This window comes from Nerophis lumbriciformis, linkage group LG04 (assembly GCF_033978685.3).
Source record: "Nerophis lumbriciformis linkage group LG04, RoL_Nlum_v2.1, whole genome shotgun sequence".
Lineage (NCBI taxonomy): Eukaryota > Metazoa > Chordata > Actinopteri > Syngnathiformes > Syngnathidae > Nerophis > Nerophis lumbriciformis.
Window position 1 is genome coordinate 32,970,001 of NC_084551.2, and position 16,101 is coordinate 32,986,101.

Consider the following 16,101-nt stretch of genomic DNA (forward strand, 5'->3'; position numbering starts at 1 on the left):
TTTTAACACTTACATGTTGCAGTTAATCATTTATTTGTCGTTACTTATATTTTCTGAATAAATTATGTGATAATGTTCATCAGTCAACTCATTGGTGTCTATCAAGATAAAAAAAATATATCAAAATCAAATTACAGGATGTTATTTATGTAGTTTGATCATTTTCCTCGACTGATGTACTAACATCATGTGGTTTATTTTGTACATATGTAGCATCATCTACAAAGATACAAATAATTGCTATTGCGACATCCAGTGGACACATTTAGAACAGCTGTTTCTTTCATTCAAAAATTTCAGGTAAATTGTAATACTTAGCAAACTCATCCCGCGGGCCGGATAAAACCTGTTTGCGGGCCTGATCCGGCCCTCAGGCCCTACGTTTGACACCACTGGTGTAAAGTAACTCAATCATTGAGATCCTGTCTAAATGAAAGGCCATTGGTGGGAACAACTTTTGCTTCCGCATGGGCAAGTATGTAATGTACAAGCCCAGCGGCACATTGTGCTGTGCTCAGTCATTGAGTCTGTCATTTGTTTATTAAAGATAATTACTGGCAATTAAAATGAGTCAATCAGTATGATAAAACAGCAGGTGTACTATATGTATCCGTTTATCGTAAGCTATTTGGAGGCATTACATACTGAGTTGAATATAGATTAGACTATATTGCCAAAATTATTTGGCCACCCATCCAAATGAGAATCAGGTGCCCTAATCACTTGGCCCGGTGTATAAAATCAAGCACTTAGGCATGGAGAATGTTTCTACAAACATTTGTGAAAGAATGGGCCAGGCTGCTACCTGTGCAACAAATCCAGTCGTGAAATTTCCTCGCTCCTAAATATTCCAAAGTCAACTTTATTATAAGAAACGTGAAGAGTTTGGGAACAACAGCAAGTCAGCCACCAAGTGGTAGGCCACGTAAACTGACAGAGAGGGGTCAGCGAATGCTGAAGCGCATAGTGCAAAGACTTTCTGCACAGTCAGTTGTTACAGAGCTCCAAACTTCAAGTGACCTTCCAATTAGCCCACGTACAATACGCAGAGAGCTTCATGGAATTGGTTTCCATGGCCGAGCAGCTGCATTTAAGCCATACATCATCAAGTCCAATGCAAAGCGTGGGATGCAGTGGTGTAAAGCACGTCACCACTGGACTCTAGAGCAGTGGAGACGCCTTCTCTGGACTGATGAATCACGCTTTTCCATCTGGCAATCTGATGGACCAGTCTGGGTTTGGAGGTTGCCAGGAGAACGCTACATTTCGGACTGCATTGTGCCGAGTGTGAAATTTGGTGGAGGAGGAATTATGGTGTGGGGTTGTTTTTCAGGAGTTGAGCTTGGCCCCTTAGTTCCAGTGAAAGGAACTTTGAATGCTCCAGGATACCAAAACATTTTTGGCCAATTCCATGGGATAGCACTCCAAAGACATGCACCTGGGGATTTGTTGATTGGTAACACTAAAAACAATTGGCCCTAGTGTGTGAATGTGAGTGTGAATGTTGTCTGTCTATCTGTGTTGGCCCTGCGATGAGGTGGCGACTTGTCCAGGGTGTACCCCGCCTACCGCTCGAATGCAGCTGAGATAGGCTCCAGCACCCCCCGCGACCCCAAAAGGGACCAGCGGTAGAAAATGGATGGATGGATGGATAGGCACTTCAAGTTCATATGTGAGTAAAGGCAGGTGGCCAAATACTTTTGGCAATATAGTGTATAATAATGCGTTCAGTGCAGATTAACGCCATCATTTGTTTCACTCTGGGAATTTATATCATTTGAAGATGATTCCCCAAGAGCAGCAACACTAAGTTGAAATGCACAATTTTTTACATTTTTACCAAACACATGAGGTATATTTGGATCGGTATACACGCTACCAGCCTGAATTCTACTCGGTATCGAAATGGAAGGAAAGGTTGAACATGGACACACTGTGTAAAAACAATCTGTCCGCCCGTGAGGCAGGAACCCACGATTTCCCTTTTTTTTTTTTTTTACATGCGACTTTTGCAACACTTCTGCTGTGGCAGGTGTGAGCGTGTGTGCAGCAATCTGTACGTGTAAAAGACATTAGGCTGTAACTTCACCTTTCATTTGCTTATACTCACCGAGGACCAAGTGCAGGCTGAGGTTAGCTTCTGATCCGAACCAGGCTGATACTTTTGTTTTACTTGAAATGTCATAATCATTGAATTATTTTGTCACTATTGTAGTGCAAGATAACAACAAAAATCATTGTTTTAAATTGCTGACGAGGCAATATTCCTATTTGTATGCATTAAATATACAAACCCCGTTTCCATATGAGTTGGGAAACTGTGTTAGATGTAAATATAAACGGAATACAATGATTTGCAAATCCTTTTCAACCCATATTCAATTGAATGCACTACAAAGACAAGATATTTGATGTTCAAACTCATAAACTTTAATTTTTTTTTGCAAATAATAATTAACTTAGAATTTCATGGCTGCAACACGTGCCAAAGTAGTTGGGAAAGGCCATGTTCACCACTGTGTTACATGGCCTTTCCTTTTAACAACACTCAGTAAACGTTTGGGAACTGAGGAGACACATTTTTGAAGCTTCTCAGGTGGAATTCTTTCCCATTCTTGCTTGATGTACAGCTTAAGTTGTTCAACAGTCCGGGGGTCTCCGTTGTGGTATTTTAGGCTTCATAATGCGCCACACATTTTCAATGGGAGACAGGTCTGGACTACAGGCAGGCCAGTCTAGTACCCGCACTCTTTTACTATGAAGCCACGTTGATGTAACACGTGGCTTGGCATTGTCTTGCTGAAATAAGCAGGGGCGTCGATGGTAACGTTGCTTGGATGGCAACATATGTTGCTCCAAAACATGTATGTACCTTTCAGCATTAATGGCGCCTTCACAGATGTGTAAGTTACCCATGTCTTGGCCACTAATACACCCCCACACCATCACAAATGCTGGCTTTTCAACTTTGCGCCTTTAACAATCCGGATGGTTCTTTTCCTCTTTAGTCCGGAGGACACAACGTCCACAGTTTCCAAAAACAATTTGAAATGTGGACTCGTCAGACCACAGAACACTTTTCCACTTTGTATCAGTCCATCTTAGATGAGCTCAGGCCCAGCGAAGCCGACGGCGTTTCTGGGTGTTGTTGATAAACGGTTTTCGCCTTGCATAGGAGAGTTTTAACTTGCACTTACAGATGTAGCGACCAACTGTAGTTACTGACAGTGGGTTTCTGAAGTGTTCCTGAGCCCATGTGGTGATATCCTTTACACACTGATGTCGCTTGTTGATGCAGTACAGCCTGAGGGATCGAAGGTCACGGGCTTAGCTGCTTACGTGCAGTGATTTCTCCAGATTCTCTGAACCCTTTGATGATATTACGGACCGTAGATGGTGAAATCCCTAAATTCCTTGCAATAGCTGGTTGAGAAAGGTTTTTCTTAAACTCTTCAACAATTTGCTCACGCATTTGTTGACAAAGTGGTGACCCTCGCCCCATCCTTGTTTGTGAATGACTGAGCATTTCATGGAATCTACTTTTATACCCAATCATGGCACTCACCTGTTCCCAATTAGCCTGTTCACCTGTGGGATGTTCCAAATAAGTGTTTGATGAGCATTCCTCAACTTTATCAGTATTTATTGCCACCTTTCCCAACTTCTTTGTCAAGTGTTGCTGGCATTAAATTCTAAAGTTAATGATTATTTGCAAAAAAAAAAAAAGTTTATCAGTTTGAACATCAAATATGTTGTCTTTGTAGCATATTCAACTGAATATGGGTTGAAAAGGATTTGCAAATCATTGTATTCCGTTTATATTTACATCTAACACAATTTCCCAACTCATATGGAAACGGGGTTTGTATTATTCTACCCTTAATGATCTGATCCGTCACATGTCTCTCTTCATTTTTCACTTTTATATTACACATTTCAGTTATTCACTGTTGAAAATACATCCCAGAGTAAACCAGCTGTATTAAAAAAAAATCAGAGATGGAATAAAAGTTTCACAAATCACATATTGTGTTTCTTTAATCCTGAGAGTCTGTGGGATGATCTAATCCAGATTTGAGAATTTTAAATGCAGTTATTTTTAATCTGGACCTGAACTAATGTGGTTTACATCAGGGATTCCGAACGTTTTGACCTTGGGGCCCAAATTTTCTACTACAGGAGGGCACAGGGCCCACTCAAATATTAACACTGAATTAGTAATCTTACGCTTGATTGTAATCATATTCAATAATTAAGTCTAACCTATTTACAGTTTACAACCTTGTCAAATGATATGAAAGCATGTGTTAATCACAAAGACGTATCATTAATTTAGGCTGATTAGAAATAATAAGTACCGTATTTTTCGGACTATAAGTCGCAGTTTTTTTCATAGTTTGGCCGGGCTCCAGTGCGATTTATATATATTTTTTTCCTTCTTTATTATGCATTTTCGGCAGGTGCGACTTATACTCCGGTGCGACTTATACTCCGAAAAATACGGTACTAATCAACTATATTACATTCATGTTATATTTTATATTTCTACTATGGTACATTTTTTGTCGACTTTATACCTTTTGTTCTCGCCCTCTTTTTGTGCCCTTGTTTGCATTATCCGTTCCATCCTTTGTAACTGAGCTACTGTGTGTAACAATTTCCCTTGTGGATCAATAAAGCTTGTCTAAGTCTAAGTCCATACTGCATAAGAAGTGAGTCATAAATAACTAATGAAAAACACATTTACTTAAAATTATGTTGTGTTAAAATGAATAATGAATATGTTTCTAAACTAAACTAAACTGTCACTAAAACTAAAGTGCAAATAAAAATACAGCTTCACCGCTTTAGTCATGTTTGCTGTAAGAAACTTTGACTATGACTTTAGCTCCAGACTTCTTCTCTTTGTTTGTTATTGTCATTACTGCCACAAGTGGTGGAAAAGTGCATTACAACTCAGAACCGCTGCAGCCGATACGGATCGCAGCTGTGAAACAGATATTTTTTGGGCTCGCAGCCCAACAATGGGCTCGACCTTATAAGAAACGCTGTTCTACGTGGTAAAAAGGGCTTTAATGTGACTTTAAACTATTTTCACAAATAAATAGAAGATTTCATAAACCATAAACTTTGTTATAATTAATCTTTACATAACATTTATTTTTATTTTTTTGTTACATTGGTGTTTTTTTGTTATTTTGCACTACAAAAAGTGACACATTTTCAATGTTAATGACATTTTGAAAGTTTCCTATAAGGTAAAACCAACTTTCCCTACTTATTAGCATCTGTTTTTGTGTATTTGGGATCCCCATAAGTCCCTGAAATGTTTAATTCAAACCATGGAGGCCTGGTGGAGATATTAATAAAACATCTTGCCTCTTTCCAATCCAGTCGTTTGGAATTTGAGACTTAGTGACGTATTTTGCCTCAGTTACATCAGCAGATATATCCATATCCGCTATCGGCGAGTCCGCCATGTTTATTCAATTGTAGTCAATGTGTTCCTTCTTTTTCTATCCTCTTGTTGTGGGGCAGACTGGCTTGTACATGCACATGTATGCAAAAATATGTTAAAAATAAATATGTTAAAAATACTACCATGGATGCTGCAAATTAAAAAAAAAATAGCAATACCAGGCAGGTAGTTGACCATCAGATGATACCCTGGCGGAAGCCGTCTGATGTAGAGATGTCCGATAATGGCTTTTTTGCCAATATCCGATATTCCGATATTGTCCAACTCTTAATTACCGATTCCGATATCATGGAATTAACACATTATTATGCCTAATTTTGTTGTGATGCCACGCTGGATACATTAAACAATGTAACAAGGTTTCCAAAATAAATCAACTCAAGTTATGGAAAAAAATGCCAGCATGGCGCTGCCATATTTATTATTGAAGTCACAAAGTGCATTCTTTTTTTTAACATGCCTCAAAACAGCAGCTTGGAATTTGGGACATGCATGAGGAGGTTGAGGTGGGCGGGGTTGGGGGGGGGGGGGGGTGTATATTGTAGCGTCTCGGAAGAGTTAGTGCTGCAAGGGGTTCTGGGTATGTGTTCTGTTGTGTTTATGTTGTGTTACGATGCAGATATTCTCCCGAAATGTGTTTGTCCTTCTTGTTTGGTGTGGGTTCACAGTGTGGCGCGTATTTGTAACAGTGTTAAAGTTGTTTATACGGCCACCCTCAGTGTGACCTGTATGGCTGTTGACCAAGTATGCATTGCATTCACTTGTGTGTGTGAAAAGCCGTAGGTATTATGTGACTGGACCGGCACGCAAAGGTAGTGCCTTTAATGTTTATTGGCGCTCTGTACTTCTCCCTACGTCCGTGTTCCACTACGTACAGCTGCGTTTTAAAAAGTCATAAATTTTACTTTTTGAAACCGATACTGATAATTTCCGAACCGATAATTTCCGATATATTACATTTTAAAGCATTTATCGGCCGATAATATCGGCAGCCCGATATTATCGGACATCTCTAGTCTTATGGCCACCAGAGTACAATTCCAATCTTGTAACATCGCAAACTTTTTTATGTATGCAATATCAATGTGGTATATGGCTATTGAATGATACCCTTATGGGTATCATCAAACTGTTGCACTTTATATACTTCTGCACTTTAAATGAAGCTGCTAAAATACTGTAACTTGACCGCCCACTGATTTGTAATTCACATGCCCTCTATGTATCGTACTTGTATTTTAAATTGTTTATAATTATGTAATTTTAATATTGTTGTGTATTTTCAATCCTATGTAATGTTGTTGTTGGTGTTAGATGCACCATAAAAGGACTACAGATATAAATTAGCATGGTGCTAAATCTGGTGCAGCCATCTTCTGCACATTGTCCTTCAAATAAACAAATACAAATACAAATACGTACATGCAAATTTGACGGCACCAATCAAACCGTACCTGCTACATAATCCCCAAATCCAACAGTTGTGAGAGTTATGAAGGAAAAGTAGAGGCCTTCCAAGTAGCTCCATCCTTCCATGGACATGAAAACCAATGGCGGAAACACCAGGTGCACAAAGAGCCCCCATAAGAGGAAGATTGCTGTGCAGATCAGCTGAACACGTTTCTGGAAGAAGAACAGAGAAATAAACGGAATAATATCTGAATAGGACTTCCACACACTGATATCCTGGATTCAACTTACCACTGGCACGCCTCTACGGATCAGAACTTGGGAAAGGCGTTTGGCTCGGTCTCCAAAGAACGAACCCAGTGTGCTGATCCACACCAGACACAGTGGAATCCCACACAGACCGTACAGGATGCAGAACACACGGCCTCCTTTGGTTTTTGGAGCAACGTTACCGTAGCCTACACAACACAACAAGATCACAAACAGAGTTTAGTGGATACACGACATAGTGAATTTGCAAACAGCTAAAATTATACACAAAGCAAACTATAACCTGCCACCCAAGAATATACAACAATTCTTCTCACCAAAAGAGGAGAAATATAATCTTAGAGATAAATTTAATTTAAAACATTTGTATGCACGTAGAACACTTAAGACCTTCAGTATATCAGTATGTGGAATTAAATTATGGAATGGATTAAGCAAAGAAATCAAACAATGTACTAATATGATCCACTTCAAGAAACTCTTCAAACTTAAAGTGTTTACAAAGTACAAAGAAGAAGAACCATGATAAACATTCAGAATTTATTTCATTCATCCATTCAATTTCTAGATAATTCAAGATTCAAGATGATTTATTGTCAATTCTTAACATGCACAAGACACATAAGAACTGAAAAGTATATTTTTGTCACAGTCCCACTAAGAGCAGACATACATTACAGGGAGACAAGACGAGACTGCCGATGAGGCAGCCATTTTTACGGCGCTCCTTAAAAAAAGGTGAGAAAAAGGTGATATTGGGAAAAGGGGAAGAGTAAAAAAAATATCAGTCAAAGGCTGGATCCACAAGAGGGGGTCCAGACTGAGTCCAAGGGAAAAAACCTCATTTGCAATGCAAACATAAACACGTTACATTTAGTCACAACAAACTCGCAACTATATAATAATAATACTAATCTTACTCATCTCACCATATGAAATATAACTTACTTCACCAATTATTATTTATTTATTTTTATTGTTATTACTTATGGAGTATATTGTGAATAAATTGAGAACATCAAGCGAACAAAAGTTTTAGCAACTGCTATGTAAAGGAAAAGGGTTAGGATTAAATACGCTCTGCTTCTTCCTACTCCTTTTCGAACATGTTGAACAGAGAAACTGGAAATTGTGGTGTATCATGTTGTATGCATGCATGTTTGAAATAAACACACACTCAACTCAACTCAACTCAACTCAACTCAACCCTGAGAGAATATCATCCAGCTGGATTCTTCACAACTCCCTGAAAAACAAATGTTCTTTCTGGTGCGTTTCCTGCTCACTATAGTAGTGACAGTGACTTGCATTAATATTTTCTATATTTAGCCATTTGTATGCCTGAAAATGCCTAATTTAGACCTACATTTTTTTTACATACTTGATTTTTTTTTTTATGTCCAAAATAAATCAGCGATGTGGTGAAGCCGCAATATTTGACTGCACTGCACCGACTGATATATTGCAGCTATGCTCTGATGAGACAACTGCTTTCCATGTTGGTGTTAGAAATATCACTTGCATGGAAACCAATGGACGCGTACAGACGAATAAGGTTGCACTCAATCCACAGGACATACACTTTTCAATAGCTGATATCTTTTTATGAAGGAACTCTACACAATACAAATGATGTTAAATATTAAGTGCACATACCTATCGTTGTGACAATAGTTGCAGCAAAGATGACAGAGTTGCCCCAATCCCACATGTGGTGGTGTTTGTTCCCTGTGATAGACACACCTTGGCCTGCAGCATCCGACACTACCTGCAAATAAACAATACAACAATTAACATATTGTTAAATAAATACTTCTATGACTTTGTCAAAAGTGTGCATTAAAATCTTTATAAAGGCTGGTTGAGATTTATTGTTATTAATTTATTTTGAACATGCACAGTTACAGTGTATACATCACACGTTTTTCACATTAAATGTCCAAAAAGAAGTAGGAAGAAGCGGAGCCTATTCAATCCTACTCCTTTTCTGCTTCAGAGTCATTTCTAACACACTTGTTTACTTCCTGTACTCAAACTGTTACACAAACATATAAAACAAATATACATAAGGTTCACATGACTAGATAATAAGTTGTGATTCTTATTTGTTGTATGAGATTTACAGTTCATTTTATCATCTATAATCACACCTAGAAATGTGATTCCTTTTACACTATCATTGTCTATTCCATCTATTTTAGTGGTCCCCAACCACCGGTTCGGGGACCGCTACCGGTCCGTGACGCATTTGCTACCGGGCCGCAGAGAAACATGAAATAATTTAAAACGACTGCATTTTCTCCGACTTAACTTTTGCCTGTCCCACTAGACACACCAATAAGCTTGTTTATAGATGTACAATAACACTCCTCATTGTAAGTTGCCATTTGTTATATTTGTTATAACTTTGTGACATGATACAATGCACATTAATGAACATATAAAATATAAATGTGACAGATTGTAGCCAAAGGCTGATTTCCATCGGCATCTCATTGCAAAGAAACAAGCCCCGGGCTCCCACTAATTCAGCATTATAGTGAGTTGTATTTTTCATGCACTTATTTTTGCTGTATTTATCTGCCACAAATAGAAAGCCGGTACCTGAGAATAATGCCTACATTAAACTGGTCCGTGGTGCAAAAAGTTTGAGGACCACTGATCTATTTGTGTTTGACTTTCTATCCTTTGTTTACCGAATAGCATTATTTTAGTTTTACTTACATGTCCGTTGTGTCCTGAGCAAGACACTTCACCCTTGCTCCTGATGGGTGCTGGTAGCGCCTTGCATGGCAGCTCCCTTCATCAGTGTGTGAATGTGTGTGTGAATGGGTAAATGTGGAAGTAGTGTCAAAGCGCTTTGAGTACCTTGAAGGTAGAAAAGCGCTATACAAGTACAACCCATTTATCATTTATTTATTACATTCAAGAATAACCTGTTTGTGTCGAACCACCTCTTTATTTTGTCCTTGTTTTCTGTTAGTATCTTTTTGAACTTTTGTGTGTTCTTTTCTGTACAGAAGATTGAATGGGATTAAAAATGTTGACTTGAGGTAACAAAAACAAGCACACCTTTTGTGAGCCATTGAAACTGGGGTTGGGCGATACTGGACATATGGTATCGATTCGATAGCAAGTAAATACAGGGTTACGAATAGTAGTGATACCATTACTTCTTTTTTTATTTTTTTTTATTTTGTTGCTCATTATTAAACAGAAAAAAACACAGAAAATGATTTTCGTCAAACTAAACACATTTATTTGTCAACTATTTAACAATATGTAAATACAACGACTATATACTTGTATTGATGTAACAATAACATTTTGTGCTTACTTCAGGGGCGTCAAACACACTTTTCTAAAGGGCCACATTGTAATTATATGTATGTATAATTATATATAATTGTATAATTGTATATATGTGGGCCGCTTGCAACAGTAATTATATATTAATAAAAACATAAAAATAGCTTCATTACACAATTTGCATTGGCAACTTATTTTGATTTGTATATGTTTTACCAACAGGTTGAAATAACTTGCTCTAAAATCCTAAGTCAAGGTGACAAACATATATTGTAATATTATTTTTTGATAAGACTGCATGGGTTCCCATGCACCTGGGGATAGGTTGATTGGCAACACTAAATGGTTCCTAGTGTGTGAATGTGAGTGTCAATGTTGTCTATCTATGTTGGCCCTGCGATGAGATGGTGACTTGTCCAGGGTGTACACCGCCTTCCGCCCAAATACAGCTGAGATAGGCTACCCCCCACCCCCCCACCCCCCACCCCCACCCCCCCCTGCAACCCCGATAGAGACAAGCGGTAGAAAATGGATGAATGGATGGGGAAAAAATTGCTTGGAAAATCTTTGTGCATGCCCAGATAATATTAAAGTGTAAAACATACAAGTAGCAGTTGCATGCAGGACATTTTTCTGTCAAAATTTTAAAAGCGCTTTACTATTTCCAGCCTTTCACAGACGACATAAATTATAAACTGATATGGCGAACAACATAGGCCACATGAAATGATTAGACAAGCCACATAAAATGATGCAATGGGTGACATAAAATGATAAGGAAGGCCTCGTAAAATGATGTGGCAGGTTACATAAAAGGATGTAGTGGGCCACATAAAAATGATAAGGAAGGCCACGTAAATGATGTGGCGGATTACATAAAATTATATAGTGGGCGACATAAAATGATAAGGAAGGCAACATAAATGATGTGGCGGTTTACATAAAATGATATAGTGGGCAACATAAAATGATAAGGAAGGCCACGTAAAATGATATAGTGGGCAACATAAAATGATAAGGAAGGCCTCGTAAAATGATGTGGCAGGTTACATAAAAGGATGTAGTGGGCCACATAAAAATGATAAGGAAGGCCACGTAAATGATGTGGCGGATTACATAAAATTATATAGTGGGCGACATAAAATGATAAGGAAGGCAACATAAATGATGTGGCGGTTTACATAAAATGATATAGTGGGCAACATAAAATGATAAGGAAGGCCACGTAAAATGATATAGTGGGCAACATAAAATGATAAGGAAGGCCACATAAATGATGTGGCGGGTTACATAAAATGATGTAGTGGGCCGTGTAAAATGATAAGCAAAGGCCAATTAAAAATGATAAGGAAGGCCGTGTTAAATAATATCGTGGGCGACATAAAATGATGTGGCGGGTTGCATAAAAGGATGTAGTGGGCCACATAAAAATGATAAGGAAGGCCACGTAAAATGATGCAGTGGGCGACATAACATGATAAGGAAGGCCACATAAATGATGTGGCGGGTTACATAAAATTATATAGTGGGCAACATAAAATGATAAGGAAGGTTACATAAAATGATGTGGCGGGTTACATAAAATGATGCAGTGGACAACATAAAATTTAAAACTGAACAAAGCCGCGGGCCAAGGTTGAACAAATTAACCTTTTAATAGGGACCCAAACAAGTTTTGCATTGAATATTGAACAAGCAAGGCCTATATAACTTTATAGTGACATGCAAAATCGAGTTTCAAATAATAATAATAATAATTCAAAAATATCAATGGCATATCAAATACAATTTAAATAAAAACTGAATGCCTCTTTTCTATTTGCAGCCTTCTGAGGTAAATATCAACATTAACTTTTTCCACAGGCTAATTCATTTGAAAATAAAATAACAATGAATAAACCAACCATTCAGGACTTCAAACTGCTCAGTTTGCAACACACTGATCTAATCTGATGTGCCCAAGCCAGATACCTGGCATCTTTCCTTGGATGCTAGTTTATTAATGTCAAGGCTAAGGCTTTGAGCTGAGGCAACCTTCATTATCGAACGAAGGTGTTCATCAGTCATTATATCTCGTAGTCCACCCGGTCCAAAGTATTGGGGGCGTGCCTTAAATGCACTGCCTTTAACGTACTCTACGAGCTATCATCACATCCGCTTTTCATCCATTCTAGCATCGTTCAGACCCAGTCACAAGACGTGCGGCTTCTGTACACACACACACACACACAGGTGAATGCAACGCATACTTCATCAACAGCGATACAGGTTACACTGAGGGTGCCAGTATAAAAAACTTTAACACTGTTAGAAATATACGCCACACTGTGAATCCACACCAAACAAGAATGACAAACACATTTCGGGAGAACATCCGCACCGTAACACAACATAAACACAACAGAACAAATACCCAGAATCCTTTGCAGCACTAACTCTTCCGGGACGCTACAAAATACACCCCCACTACCACCAAACCCCCCCGCCCCCACACACACATACCTTGCAGCGTCCCGAAAGAGTTAGTGCTGCAAAGGGTTCTGGGTATTTGTTTTGTTGTGTTTATGTTGTGTTACGGTGCGGATGTTCTCCCGAAATGTGTTTGTCATTCTTGTTTGGTGTGGATTCACAGTGTGGCGTATATTTCTAACAGTGTTAAAGTTTTTAATTTGGCCACCCTCAGTGTAACCTGTATCGCTGTTGATGAAGTATGCATTGCATTTACTTGTGTGTGCAAGCAGAAGCTGCACATGCAATGTGACTGGGCCAGCACTCGTTGGACTGGCTGAAAAGCAGACCTGACGATTTTCAGGAAGGGCGCTGAAGTTTGGAAGACTCCCGGGAGGGTTGGCAAGTATTAGAATTAGCGATGAATGCGGTGTTACCGCGGCATGGCCGCAATATATAATCGGCGGGCCAGCTTTAGTGTTAATTTGATATCGCCTCAAGAGCCAAGTGAAATAACACGGCGGGCCAAATTTGGCCCGCGGGCCAGAGTTTGACACCGAAAAATTATAGTGGGCCAAATTTAATAATGTGACCACTAACATTTAAAAAAAATGCTTGGAACATCTTGTTGCATGATCAGTAATATTAAAGTTTATAGAACATGTGCAATTTCATGCAACTAATTTTCTGTAAAAATTTAAAACAAAAATAAATGTATTCCAGAGGTGCTTTATTATTTCCAGCCTTTCAAAGTCTGCATAAATTATGTGGCAGGCCACATTTAAAGATAGCGCGGTCTACATAAAATGATGTGGTGGGCCACATATATTTAATGTGGCGGACCAGATCTGGGCCCCAGGGCCTTGAGTTTGACACCTTCATTACAACTGTACGACCCACCTGTAACATCATCTACCAATAACAACGATGTTGTACAATGAATAATAAAAAACAAACACACATATTTATGAAAATAATTGCAAAACATTCACCTCACTGGGCAAGTATAGGGCTAGTACTTCTGATATCATTAACATCGTCAGTGTGGATATTGGTATCGACCCATTCGCCTACCCGACGAATGAGACACACCTTGTCCCAACATTCCAACCTGCTGAGTTTTTTTTTTTTACTTTTAAACTACGACGTACTAAATTTTCATCTCCAGCTCTTGAGGAGCGAGTGAACTAAATATGTATGCTGCACGAAAATAGTATTTGAAACAGGCCATACCTTCAGAATCTCATCCAGATCTTCTTTCCTCAAGCAAGGGTACTTCTGTAAAACATCTTCCTTTTGAAGAAGATATTTGCTGCGGGCTGACTCCCAGTTGGGCTCTTCGAGTATCTGGAATATCGCCGCTCCGATGGACAAGTAGAAGATGATACACGATGTTAAAAAAGGGCCTTTATCAGCCATACTCTCGTCATAACGTCACTTTTTCCGGTTTCTCTAGGCTTGGTAGTCCTTCACCGACTCGCTGCCCGGTAAAACAAGCCTTTTGTTGACTTCACGCACACACATTCTCCCTGCAAATTCTTATTGTTTAGGCACCTGAATGACGTCATTTGGTGGTGAAGGTTGGCGAGATTTGATTGGTTGAAAACTTTTTTTGGTCTTCTTGTAAGCAAAAAGGAAAAAAACTCAATGCAGTTGTAAACTGTGACATAATATTCAATAATAGCAAAATGGCATAATTTTGTGCTCTCTTTGTTTATTATGTATATTTTCTGCTGGATCTACTCTCTATTTTATGCTGCCCTTTTTTTGCTGCAGCTGTTACATATACTGTAATATTGTACATAGTCATTGGGATTTGTTATATATTGTATATATTATATACAAATATAATATAATAATATAACATATCAGTATATACAGGTAAAAGCCAGTAAATTAGAATATTTTGAAAAACTTGATTTATTTCAGTAATTGCATTCAAAAGGTGTAACTTGTACATTATATTTATTCATTGCACACAGACTGATGCATTCAAATGTTTATTTCATTTAATTTTGATGATTTGAAGTGGCAACAAATGAAAATCCAAAATTCTGTGTGTCACAAAATTAGAATATTACTTAAGGCTAATACAAAAAAGGGATTTTTAGAAATGTTGGCCAACTGAAAAGTATGAAAATGAAAAATATGAGCATGTACAATACTCAATACTTGGTTGGAGCTCCTTTTGCCTCAATTACTGCGTTAATGCGGCGTGGCATGGAGTCGATGAGTTTCTGGCACTGCTCAGGTGTTATGAGAGCCCAGGTTGCTCTGATAGTGGCCTTCAACTCTTCTGCGTTTTTGGGTCTGGTATTCTGCATCTTCCTTTTCACAATACCCCACAGATTTTCTATGGGGCTAAGGTCAGGGGAGTTGGCGGGCCAATTTAGAACAGAAATATCATGGTCCGTAAACCAGGCACGGGTAGATTTTGCGCTGTGTGCAGGCGCCAAGTCCTGTTGGAACTTGAAATCTCCATCTCCATAGAGCAGGTCAGCAGCAGGAAGCATGAAGTGCTCTAAAACTTGCTGGTAGACGGCTGCGTTGACCCTGGATCTCAGGAAACAGAGTGGACCGACACCAGCAGATGACATGGCACCCCATACCATCACTGATGGTGGAAACTTTACACTAGACTTCAGGCAACGTGGATCCTGTGCCTCTCCTGTCTTTCTCCAGACTCTGGGACCTCGATTTCCAAAGGAAATGCAAAATTTGCATGGTTGGGTGATACAACTAAATGCGGGCAGCACGGTGGAAGAGGGGTTAGTGCATCTGGCTCACAATACGGAGGTCCGGGGTTCGATCCTGCACTCGGGATCTTTCTGTGTGGAGTTTGCATGTTCTCCCCTTGCCTGCGTGGGTTCCCTACGGGTACTCCGGCTTCCTCCCACCCCCAAGGACATGCACCTGGGAATAGGTTGATTGGCCCTAGTGTGAGAATGTGAGTGTGAATGTTGTCTGTCTGTCTGTGTTGGCCCTGTGATGAGGTGGCGACTTGTCCAGGGTGTACCCCGCCTACCGCCCGACTGCACCTGAGATAGGCTCCAGCGACGCCTCGCGACCCCAAAAAGGGACAAGCGGTAGAAAATGGATGGATGGATGGAAAACTAAATGCGTGCATTTTTTAAGTAAGACCAACATTTTTAGAGTATAATAAGTCTCTAATTATTTTTAAAAAC

At 39.1% G+C, this 16,101-nt stretch overlaps 1 protein-coding gene across 1 annotated transcript in view; it reads right to left on the bottom strand.

Annotated features, from left to right (window-relative positions):
- LOC133600007 (potassium channel subfamily K member 5-like) overlaps positions 1 to 14,474 on the bottom strand; it is a 22,725-nt gene extending 8,251 nt beyond the window's left edge. Inside the window, exons 1-4 of the mRNA XM_061952907.1 lie at positions 14,150 to 14,474; positions 8,816 to 8,927; positions 7,181 to 7,347; positions 6,934 to 7,102 (exon numbers count right to left, since the gene is read on the bottom strand). Of these exons, the coding sequence (XP_061808891.1) occupies positions 6,934 to 7,102; positions 7,181 to 7,347; positions 8,816 to 8,927; positions 14,150 to 14,335 (634 nt within the window). The 5' untranslated portion in view covers positions 14,336 to 14,474. The remainder of the gene's footprint in view (positions 1 to 6,933; positions 7,103 to 7,180; positions 7,348 to 8,815; positions 8,928 to 14,149) is intronic.
- Between the last annotated feature and the right edge of the window lie 1,627 nt (positions 14,475 to 16,101).